We start from the raw sequence: 12,827 nt of genomic DNA on the forward strand, positions 1-12,827 counted from the left end.
TGCACCCTTATGAAGTACTTTCGGCACCCACTTTAAGAACCACGGATTTAGAAGATAGAAGAACTATCAATGTAATCGAAATCGGTGAAGGTATCTCGAAGATATCATACATCCGGACAAACAATCAGACGCATTACAATTTCATAAAGTATACCAGAGTGTAAAGAATAGAATTACACTATGAGTATCTATATCTATGTTACTTTACAGGTAAACCGATGTTTACAAAGATTAAAAACTGAAATAATTAGGCAATGGTTTAAAAGTGTCTCTTGCAGTCTGCACTCTGCAGAGCATTAACATCGCAACAATTATGAATTGCTCGATGAATTGCTTTGTAGAGAAATATATTTCATCTTCGGGGTGAAAAATGTTTTGTTTAATTATACAGTTTCGAATATCGTATTTCTCCCATAAAACCGAACTGAGGTAGTTGTTTTGTATCCTCACTCTTTAAACAACGTTCCCCGTCACTTACTTTTTTTTTCTAAAAAGCGACCCCTAAGAGAAATCGTTCGAGTGTGATTTGTGATTAAAAATTCTTTTTATGCACGCGCAGCATCCTCTCGTTAATTTTAACATTCGAATAATTTACAGCAGACAGACTTTTCTCTTTCATTTTGACGGTCTACAAACTTCAATTTTCGCTTCACACGTCACATAACGGTCTCGACGGCAGTAAAATAATTTCATTCTCGCTGATATGAATAAATGTATGATTTATTTTTTTTTTTGTTTCAGTATTACGAAATGTCCTATGGCCTTAATGTGGAAATGCATAAACAGGTAAGTGAATAGGAAGTGACACGATTTTTTAATATTCATCCTGTTTCATGTACCTTCCAGACTGAAATAGCAAAACGACTAAATGCAATTATCGCCCAAGTGTTACCTTTTTTGGCCCAAGAACATCAGCAACAAGTTGCTACGGCTGTTGAACGAGCTAAGCAAGTTACCATGACAGAACTCAATGCTATAATTGGGGTAAGCTAACTTGGCTGTGGTATTCAGTGGGTATTGCAATTAAAATTTAGGCGTAGTAGTGTAGGGGAACGTAGGTGCCTAAAGTAGATACATACAAATTTTATAATTCAAATATTTAGGTTTTTTTAGCGAACAGGACAATTGTTCTATCGATCAATCAGACTACTAGACATTTTTAAAACAGTCATACCCAAACCCTGATTCTAACCAGGGATCACCTTGGTAATGGGAAAGATCAATTATTTATAGACCAAGTTGGTCGGATATTGCTTCGTTAATGCAAATTGGCGGATTTAGTCGGGCTTCGTAACACATGTGACGCGCAAATCTGATTTGGTCCTTCTCATCTCGACGACTCGCGTTAGGTATCGCGTTAGGTATCTGAAAAATGGGAAAGCTGTACCAGTGCATGCTTTAACAAAGCAGCCCCCTGTCCCTTTACAAATAATTGGCATTTTTTATAATTAAAAAGTACAGCTCTTTATCCATGTACATTGTGGTCCAATTTCGATGGGATTAAATGTCTAACTTTCTTATTAAATTAAAACAGATTAGGTATTCGTGAGTCGTGATCTCTTTTTTGAGGCTTATTCCATTACCGTTGCCAGAAATACGCTACCGTTTTTTGCCGGCCGATGCCTTCAATTTGCTCTAACTTCTTTATTTTTGACGCTAGAACAAAATCGTATTTAGGCACTTTTTAATGTATAGTCATACCGTCAGTCCTTTGTTTCTATAGACCCTTTGGCCACTGCGCTGTAACTCATAGTTGATTTTTTTGTAATGTAAATTATAGTTGGCCATGGTTTTAAAAGGTTTCGTTAATATTGGCGATTACAATTCAGGAACAATCATCGAAGTGTAGGTCAACAAACTCCATGTAATTAGGTCACAGGCAATGTTGGTATCACGTCATTAATTTCACTGGAATAGCGGTAAAAATCTGAAAAGTCGGTAATGTAGAAACTCATTGTACTGTGGGAATCGTAAGTAAAATCCAGGTAGATGAACGTGAAAGGCATTTCAAAATTTAGAACGATGAACTCTTAAGAGAAAAGGTTGAGGGAAAAGTAAACTTGAGCGAAGGCAAACCCCCCCTCATATTGTTTAAATGCAAAATACAGATCCGTAAAAACGATCCAGGACCGATATTTCCACCTTTCAATAACTTTACTCTCCGAATAAATTCCATGGATACCATTGTCGATACAGTCGTTGTTATGGTACTTATATACTAAATAAATTTATCGAGAGATAGAAAACCTGATCCTCAATGGATCCACCACAGACATCAAAGAGAAAAAAATAAACTACTGCAAAGATAATACGGTAAGGCTAAAACACTAATGCCATTAAAGGTAGACGCGCAGTGGGAATAGTAATGGCGTACCAAGAGAAAATTTTCATCTAAGCAATGAGAAAGCAGAACCTTTACTGAAGGAGAAAGAAATGTAACTGCGCGCAGCGCGAGCAAGACAAACTTAAAAAAGGAATAGCCAAAAATACCACGGAAAATGACCGCACGACCTCGGACGGCGACACAAAGAACTAAAGTAATAAGAAATGTATACTAAGATAATAAAAAAATTTACTACATGAACAATTTACGTCTAAAACTAGTTGATTACAAACGAAACACATAGATGGCGTAAGAATATTGAATAAGAGCCCAAGTTAGGAATTTTCTATCGGTAAGTGAAGAATGTTACATCTCCTCGGCGCTGAAGATTTTAGATTTCTTCTGATTGACGTTTAGGGAAGGTACGTAGTTTGAGATATTTATCAATTTCCACTCCATCGTGAAGATTTAATGTAGTTCGTAACATCGAATAGAATATACTTCAAAGTGTACAAGAAGAACAATTTAATTATCGCTAGCATTATTTATAGATAGAGAGGTATAATCGAGGGCATAATTTAACGGTGGTAGATAAAAGTCTTTTCTGGAAATTGTAACTGACACGACTTGCTGCTCTCGAATTTTCGTTGCACTGAATAAACACTTTTAGTAGGTATGTCATATTGTTCATAGTTCGCCATTTCGAAATTTATTTTTAACAATTTTACAATGTCACTAACATGAAGAATGCAGACAACTCTATTATGACAAATAACTTTTCCAAAATACAAACTACACCTGTCAAATGTTTTTCATAGGCGACTATATTATTTGTTGTTTGTTTTCAGACAAGATGTATTAATAAACAAAATTTATTGTAGAGAACTTATTATTGAAAATAAGTATGACATACAGGGTGATTCCTATAGTACCTGCCACCGTTTGGGAGCGTGTAGGTGGTGCGTAGGGGAGTATTTTGATATAGGACACTTGGGGTCGGAAATCTAAAATAAGGGTGCCAGAGCCAAATTTACCTTCTGGAATTTCGCGCCTGTAGGTAGGCAACCCAACCGGCCGGCGGTGCACACGGAGCGATCTCAGGCGGCGATGTGTGGCTGACACTTGATCAGAATTTTGTTTAAACCCACGAAATCCCGTCTGCAACGACGCGTATCAAGTGAATAAACACTATGGCAATAGTATAATAATAGTTGGCTAGATGTAGGAAGTGCATTGAGAACAACGGTGGCCACGTTGAACACTTGTAAACGTTATTGCTTTTGACTGTCGTTTTCCCTCCTTCCCTCCCATGTCGCTTCCTCGCGCTAACTCGCTCTGCATCGCTCCGCGCGAAACGTCGGTCGGTTGGGTTGCCTACATACAGGCGTGAAATTCCAGAAGATAAATTTGGTTCTGGCGCCCTTATTTTAGATTTCCGACCCCAAGTGTCCTATATCAAAATACTCCCCTAGGCACCCCCTATACGCTCCCAAACGGTGGCAGGTACTATAGGAATCACCCTGTATACATTTTAGGAAAGCTCGTAGAACAAGCCATCTTTTGAAACCATGGCTAACTATAATTTCCATTACAGCGCAGTTGCTAAAAGCATTAGAAACAAAAGACTGATGGCGACGTTAAAAGTGCCTGAATAATGCTAAAGTGATTTTGTTGTAGCTTCAAAAATAAAGGAGTTACAACAAATTGAAGAAATCGGCCATTTTTCCGATTTTTGTCTAGGGATAAAACAAAAGACGGCAGCTTATTTCTGGCAACGGTAATGGAATAGGCATAAAAAAGAGGTCACGAATAATCCGTTTTCATTTATCTGCGCTAATGTGAAACTTACACATACAGGTTGGTTCAAATTCTTCGCTCACCATTGGGATCTCCGTCACGGTGAGAGAGACACAGTGTATAACCTGCAAAGTTGCCCCTTTTTGTGACTAAAAACGCATTTGAAATTTTAAAAAGATCTTGGAAAACCATCGAAATACTGAAAATGCCAAATTTCGTTTTCATTTTCCCTACCTTAAACGGTCAGAAATCCTGTTTCCTGTTATCACCTTCTATGAGCACTTTTTTTTCGAAAAATCTGAATCTGCTATATCAGTATAACACACTAGATGTAGAAGCTAGAAGCTATTACTTTCTTATTTCTTAGGGACGCCATATTGAATTTTGACGGAATGAGACAGAGGATAAAGTAATGTCGTGTCACACTCTATACTTTTGCATAAATGTTCAAGAAAAATGTCAAAATCAAATGTTTTACATTCATTGTAAATTGGGGAGTTCAACTTCAAATGAGATATAGGAATGGTTTTTAATTAAAAAAAACGAAGATTCTTCTACATAACATCCGGAATTGGAAATCAATTTGTTCCTTTCATTGTGATTGGGAAGGCACTGTTTATTTTATTAATAAATATTATTTATTACATATTGTTTTTAAAATTTTGTTCTTTGTCGTATTTTGAACTAGAAAATAAAGTTGAATGGATTTTGCACTCCTAGTTTTTGTAGTAGATACTATCTGTTCGCATAGTAGGTTTGATATCAAATCCTGGTGTTGGTATGGTTCTAATAGCATTTGTTGTTGTTTACAGCAACAACAGCAGCAAGGATTGCAGCAGTTGCTTGTAAGTAGATTGATATTTATTAGTAATTACCTTTAGCTCTTAGCATTTTTTATATGTATGGGTTGTTCTTCTGGTGAAAAAGTGTAGTGTTTGTACTTGTCACAAGGTCACTGACAGTTGTATGTATGCACTTAAGATGATTAGTAACATAGCACAACCGAATGAAACAAAATCACTAATTCATCCAGAATAAAATTTGGTGCTTGTACTGTAAACAAAAAATGTATAGGTATGACTGTGTCATGTTAACATAGCCAATGTACCAGACCAATTGTTGTACATATTCAGCTGAATCGAGTAAGGCGGGATAAAGTAACAATAATAATACTTTATTATTCGTAAGACACAGCTAAAAGCACGCAATAACAATTGTTAACTTTAGGCATTCTAACAACATTGAATGTATAGGTTAGGTATACAGTACTTCATCACCTCTTAGATAGTCCCCTTGTAGATTCTTTTTTCATTATATCTCCTGGAGTTTTTGAGATATTTAGCTCAAATTTGTAATATCAGTTACGCTGAAGGGCTTACATCATTGGTCATGTCAATGGTGGTGAAAATCTACAGGGTGATGGTTTTTTCCGGGGCCATCTTCCTATTTCCACCCGTGAACTTTTTTTCTGTGCACCACTGAAGGTAGGTTGTAAAATAACTTATTTTACGACGTATATTCAGACCTGTTATGTACCAGAAAGGTCACACTTAACGTAACGTGCAAGTTACTGCACTGTCTGTCAAAAAAACGTTATTTTGCGTTATTTAGTATGGGAAAAATAACGTTTTCCAGATAATCTGCACGTTAATTTTAACGTTCGTGATACATCACAGAGCTGAATATCAAGTTTTGAAATATTTTTCTCATAGTTAGGGTAGTACTCTATGGTACTACCTAACAGGAGCCCTTTCAAATGAGCCCTATATCTCCCAAATCGGTTCAGTCATGGAGAAATAGTACGCGTGACGGACGGACACACGGACGTGCGGCCAATAACGATTTTTCACTTTGATGAAAATAGAAATCCCAATGTTATCTTTTAGTTTGTTAAGAAACGAAACCGCTGTATCTGTATAGCCCATGCCACTACCAACTTGCAACTTTCATTCAATGGTATATAAATTATTTACAATTTCCAGCAACAAATTCATGCGCAGCAGCTACCTCACGGAGCTCACGGACCTGGATTACCGATGGGTCCCCATCCCGGATTACCAGGAATGGGACCGGCAGCAGGACTGCTTGGTTTTGGAGCGGGACTTGGCGCTGGAGTACCAGGTACCCCCGGTGGCCCACATGCAGCGGTTTCAGCTAGCGCACATCCTTTACTTAAACCGACTGATTTACATTCAAGAGATTCCACGGATCTCAAACGACCAGGTTCTGTGAACAACGACGAAAGACTGGTAAGTTACGATTTTACGCAAGGATTTTTGTCATAAAGTGAACGAGAATTTATCCCTAATTGTTTTTTGAACTAATTCATAGTGTCATCAGCACAAATTGTTTCAGAATTCTGTCTCGCCGGGGGATAGAGATAAATACAGATCGCGGTCTCCACCGGATGGCGAACAAGATATTAAAAGAAGAAAGGAGGATAAATTAGGTCACGTAAGTTTATTTTCATTTTATTTGTGTTATAAGTAGGTACCTATTTGGGTGTAAAGTAAGTAATTATATTTCGGCTTGCATTACTCCCATAATCAGAACTTTTAACGATTTTCTTACCTTGCACAGGGTGTTCCATTTTCGACACTTATACGTATCTCCGTAATTGTTAGTGCTATCAAAAAAGTAATATAGGCGTCGTAACTCGTATGCACTTGTAAAATGAAAATCTAGGTTGAGATACGAGGGGAAATAAAAAAAATCGTCAATTTCAGAATGACCCTATATTGTCTTAGATACCGAAAAATGTTTATTACAAAAGTTTCAAAATAAGTATACGGGGTCAGGTAAATGAGACATATTTTAATATAAAATTAGTTATTAAATTTTCGATTCAAACACGTAACATCAGGGATGACATTAAAAAAAGATTCAGAACAATAAAAAAAGGTTCAAATGTTTAAAAAATGAACAATTTTAAAAAGATTGTTGAATTTTTGAATTTTTTAAAATCTGTTTTTAATCTTTTTGAATCAATATTGAATTTTTTGGAATTTGTTTATCATGCTATTTTTTAGATTAAAACATACAGACTTTTCCATTAAAAAAATGAGGCGGGGCCGATAACTACTTTACCTGACCCCGTACACTTACTTTGAAAGCGGTAAATTATTGAACAATCATTACAAAGCAACTTTTGTAATAAACATTTTTCTGCATCTCTTTTAATTCGGAAAAGATACGAGTCATGTTGAAATTAAGGTTTTTTAATTTTTCCCCGTATCTCTTAAACGAGCGAATAAAACTTGATTTTACCATTACTTTACTTTTTGATAGCACTCTTTACGATGGGCTATAAAAGTGTCCAGAATGTCCAGTGAACCACATACTGGGATAAAATAGAAAGAAACCTATTATAACCTCAGTGCCTGATATTTGAAAAAATTGGATGTCATTCTCTTTGATCAATATTTAGGCAATACCTTGTAAGCTTAGGTACATTTAAAAGGGTTGAAAATTGAACCTCTACGATAGTGGTAAGAGATTTTTTATTCACAATTAATTTCATATACGACTAACTCGGTAATTTTAAGCACCCATTACCTTGCTGAAGTTTGGCTTTTTATCTCCCCTTTAAATCTGAATAAATACGCCTGTAAAATGAATTGATTGAGTATATTAAGAAAAATAAAGTCGATCCCTTTCCAATTTTCTTTACATCTTCATTGTGTATCCCTTGTGTATTAGTTTGGTCTATAAAAAAGATACAACTCCTATCTCGTGATCACGTATCAATTCTCGGTTTACCCCTTATCTAAAATTTTATTTTTTATACATAATAAACGCCTACTGCATTCTCCTATAGAAAATATTTTCCCCCCCCCCCCTGCATTGCTGAACAAAATTTGAATCGAACCAAAGGAATGGTATCACTGAAATTAAATACAATGTGCAGTCCATCTAATGAAAAAATTACCAAAGTCCCTTATATGGATTCGATTATTATCAATAAATGCGATACAAATCTGATTCATGCAATTGATTCTCATAGGTCGGCTCCTTTAGGAATATTACGATTACGTTAAATTAAATTCCTATACAAATTGAAGTTCCTAACAATAATCGACTTTATACAAATCAATCCTTTAAAATAATCATTGCGATTGCGATCGGAGATTAGGACAGATTTCTTTTTTTATAACGGCAAATTTAATATCAATTGATTTAATACCGTCCTAGTGTGTAAAGCGTTGTGTCGGCACGGAGTGGTTTATACGTTTATTCGCGTAACACACGGCATGCTAGTTTTCTGAATATTGAATCACGAATTTCTTCATTTTTTGTATATCAACCATATGCATATTTTATGTTGTACATCAAATTGATCGCTCTTTTTAAATATCTTAAAAAATCATAGGCGTTGCATTTGAAAAACAAAAGTTCCATCGATTTCGGAAGTGATACTGGAATTTTCAATATGCTATCGAATAGATCGTAATGCCACTATACGTAAAAGTATATTGACAAATTTTTCGTATCTCGTCAAACAAAAGAGATATTGAGGTGACCCTCTTATCTCGAACGCACTGAATGTAAATTATAATTTTGGTAATTGTGTATTGTGTATTGTTACCTGTTTACCTGTTTCAATAAATAAATATAAAAATAATTCGTTTAACGTTTACGTGAGTAAAAAGGTTACTACACAATTCACAAAGACACGATCTATGAGCATATCCAAAATACCTATTTCATTTCAAACTATGAAAACGGAAGGAATATTTGCACTAGGTATGTCACACATCATTTAAAAATAAAGAAACATTGATAACTCTAATATCAAGTACAGCTTTATAAATCGGACTCCCATTGATATAGCAAAACTATGGATTAAGGAAACGAGCTTTTATATAGTGACAGAACTTCCTAAAAACAAATAACTTTCTTTCCGCACGCCCAGTACGAGTAGATCTAATTTATTACTCGCTCCTCACTTCTGCAGACGGTAGGTAGCTCTAGGGAACGAAGGTTGTCAAGATCCGCGTCTATGACAAAGTAGGTAAGCAGCCATGTTTTGAGCAGAAATACAACTTCAATAGAGGGACGAAGTGTATAATACATGGGGTAAATAAATGATTACTTTTGCCCTAAGCGTTCGGTATATCCCTTTTTGCATAATCATAAACACAACCAAATCAGACGTTAGCTTCGTAGCACTTGGATATTTAACTACTTACAGTCCTACGTATACATGCTACAATTGATGAGATCTTACAACCGCGGGGTAAAGAAACGTGCAGAAACTGTACAAAGATTTTCACAATATCGGACTTCCGTACCTTATTTCCGTAGCAAGTGTGGAAAACACGTCAAAACAACATACCTCCCTGGAGATATAAGACGCTAAGGCAAAGTGTATAAAGAAATGCCTCTTTGAATATTAATTTGAGAAAGGTAAATGCATCTAACATGTTGCGCGTTATTGCTTTTATTTGAAGTTTTGAAATGCAATTTCTCTAAAGTAATACGTTTTTCGTATATTAAAATTAAAGAAACCAATAGACTTCCTGCGGCGCTCTTTGTGTAAAACAATGAAATGCGAGAGAAATTAAATTAAATGCAGATACAGTTAAACGACCGAAGAAGGTGAAGTAGGTGGTCGCCGCTTTCTGAACTAACGTCGGAGTTCGATTCAATAAGTACCGCTTTTCTCCCTTCCATTACAAAGACGGCGCCGTGTAAACGCTTAAATTGAATTGCCTATTAGCGCCCTTAATGATATAATTTTTTTCGTAAGAAAGCCTTAAAACAGTAAATTAATATGTTTGAATTTTTGCCGCAGCGGTTTCGTCACAGGACCGTGGGGTAGTTATAGGGTAAGTGTGATGCAATCTTTCATTTTCAATAAAATGTTGCATTACATGACGTGGATGGCGACATTTTAATTGGAGCCGTTTTGTCTCCGTGCGTGACAGTTCTATGTGCATATAACTGCCATTACAGCTGACCCCTGTAACTTTGTTCTCACTTTCGGTTAATCATACATATCAAAATTTAAATGGTACGCCCTGTATATTATTATTGTTCATTTTTAGATTCTATCTACACTCTACAGACAATTTTACACTGAATACGTTGTTTTTAATAATAATAATAATATATTTTAGACTGTGGTATTAAGGTACGTTTCCTATGAAGCGTCTGACACAATGCACCGCCTCAATAGAATGCAATGGAACCATGTTCTAATCTGCATGCGGCGGCCGTCTCCAGGTGCATGTGAAAAAGCCACACCGCGTCAGACGCTTCATAGGAAACGTACCTTTACCTAGACAGGGTGTCAATTTTAAAACTTGCAGTCGGCCATATTTTCCTAACTAAAGAAGGTATTGAAAATCGCGCAAAACCGTTTCGGGAGTATCGAGGGGGAACCAGAATGACGATATGAGTGACACCCCCCCCCCTCTTCAAAAATCCTAAATGGCAACCTCATACTTGTGACACATCGTTGGAAAGCTACTGAAAAATGCTTTCGAGTGGTACCAATAAAGTCAATATTTATTAAGACAATTTAACAATCTTGGTTGCTAACGTAGCAAAATAAATCAATATGCGGTTCCTAATTCAATCCATTATCAATTTAATATGGTTTCTGTTGTGTACTGACTTTTGGCTAGTATATTTTATGATTTGAGTTTTATTAGGATCGTGTTTTAGTTGATTGGAGTCAAACTAGTTCTGCACTTTTGTATTGGCTTAATTGGTTATATCAATGGACCTACTCAAGCCGCATGGGTTTGTAGATTTGCGAAATTATGGTGGTATCATCCGCAAATTGGACGCATTTCCCTGTATTAGCCGCATTTTGTAGGTCATTAACGTAAACCAGGAACAAAAGTGGACCAAGGAATGATCCTTGTGGTACACCAAACAGGATAAAAAATAATTACTAATGACCACATTTGGTAATAAACCATAAAATAAAAGTATTCAACCATAGCTTATAGATTCGGAATTGATATTAGTTATTTGCAATAAATATACAAGGTGCTTCAAAATATCCGAGACAACAACGTATCAACTGTAAAATTCTCTGTAGAATCCGAACATGTAAAAATATTCAGGGTGTACCATTTGAATTTCAAAATGTAGGGTCACTTCCGGTCGGTAGTGCTGGGAAAATTCGTTTTTACTCATTACCTCACTCACCAAAATTCTTTGATGCTAGCTTGGTTTATCCACAGTAGCAAAATGACATCAAATTTTTTGTTCACTTCGGTAGAGTTCCCACCTTGTATCATCCAACTGCAGCACGTCTGCTTTCACGGATATTCATTTCTGGAAATTAATATACCTACTCTCATTTTTCACAGAAACAGTTCATTCAGTTCGATTACAGATACCTTTCTTATAATCGCTTCACCTCTTGTCCCAAGTCATTTAACATTTAAGTTTTGGGCATTTTTCATTTGCTTTATGAAGGCTGAAGGTATCGCCACTGGTAAAGGGTATAGGCAGTAGACGATGTAGAAATTCTTCAAATCATGGATTCATAGTTTAAAAAAAAGCCCTGAAAATTTGTTTACTTAAAATTTTTTTCTTATTACAAAGCACAATCCTAGTACATCTGTCAGTTCTGTTGTGCTTCAATTCAATATTGTTCTGTAGGTGTTTTTGGATGTTGGGACGGTTGCAATACACCTTCGATTTCAGGTAACCCCAAAGAAAAAAATTGCATGGGACTAAGTCCGGTGAGTTCCGAGTAACGTTTGCCAAATAAAATTCATGGTAATGCTCGCTGTCTGTGCAGTGACACCGTCTTGTTGAAACCAGGTAATGTAATTGCATTGCATTGAAAGCCAGCTGGAAAACTGCATAGTTGAGTAACAATTCGAATTCGCAGTTGCACTATGACGATTTTCCTAAAAAAGTAAGAAGTGAAGAATTATTTGGAGAGAATGTCTTGAAATGCCAAGAGCAAGACTGTTTCTGATCTGAGCGTTTTAGAGATTGCAGTACTGCTTTTCTAACTCGTTTGATATTTTCTGGCGTTGTAACGCTTCTCTGAGGTCTTTTTTTGTATATATAACACATCCCCTGTTGTTCTAAATGTATTTACCCAATTTAGAATTCATTGCCGTCCAGGAACACGTCCGCGTGGGGTGGGGGGGACTCCAAATCGGAAACGGAAAGGCACGTTGCACTGCAATGATTGAGTGGGAGTTTGAGAAGTACGCTTCAACACAAAACGAGCGCTCATCACGTGTCCACTTCATTAGGTCAACTGAACAGTGAACATGAATACAAACCTCCCACTTGCATAACTATAGGTAAACTACGTCACTCTGCACGCTCCTCGACCACAGCCCCGCCAGAGCGTGAATTTTAAAAGCTTTTAAAGATGATTAAAAATGCTTCTTCATTTCTCTTGATAACTCTAGAAGACTCTTGTCTCTTGAATATTCTTAAAGATTTTTAATATTAATATAAAGATTAAAGACTTTAGGAGACTGTAGAACACAAAGGCCACTAATAAGAGTCTTGAACATTTGTAAAGGTATAATTTTTAGAAAATTTTTGCTCTTGGAGACTATTTCAAAGTTTTCAAGGACCTTAATGACTCCTAAATATTTTTAAAGGCTCTCAAACACTTGAAAGACTGAACGTTCTCACGGGCTCTTAAAGGACGTTTAAACCTGTAGAATTGTTGAAGCCGAGGGGTCAAAGTGTAAACATGAACTAGGTAATTGAAAAC

The 12,827-nt window shown here is 36.2% G+C and overlaps 2 protein-coding genes across 4 annotated transcripts in view; both read left to right on the top strand.

Moving 5' to 3' along the window:
* Positions 1–12,827, top strand: part of LOC116164364 (tyrosine kinase receptor Cad96Ca-like) — a 270,318-nt gene that overhangs the window by 141,594 nt on the left and 115,897 nt on the right. The window lies entirely within an intron of this gene.
* Positions 1–12,827, top strand: part of LOC116164363 (protein groucho) — a 69,663-nt gene that overhangs the window by 52,307 nt on the left and 4,529 nt on the right. For 2 of the 3 annotated variants that reach the window (XM_031478529.1, XM_031478530.1), the window contains exons 4-8: positions 742–786; positions 847–984; positions 4,933–4,965; positions 6,103–6,369; positions 6,461–6,574. In XM_031478529.1, the coding sequence (XP_031334389.1) occupies positions 742–786; positions 847–984; positions 4,933–4,965; positions 6,103–6,369; positions 6,461–6,574 (597 nt within the window). The remainder of the gene's footprint in view (positions 1–741; positions 787–846; positions 985–4,932; positions 4,966–6,102; positions 6,370–6,460; positions 6,575–12,827) is intronic. The other variant, XM_031478532.1, reaches the window with a different exon arrangement.

Source organism: Photinus pyralis, unplaced genomic scaffold (genome assembly GCF_008802855.1).
Source record: "Photinus pyralis isolate 1611_PpyrPB1 unplaced genomic scaffold, Ppyr1.3 Ppyr1.4_LG2, whole genome shotgun sequence".
In the NCBI taxonomy this organism is placed as follows: domain Eukaryota; kingdom Metazoa; phylum Arthropoda; class Insecta; order Coleoptera; family Lampyridae; genus Photinus; species Photinus pyralis.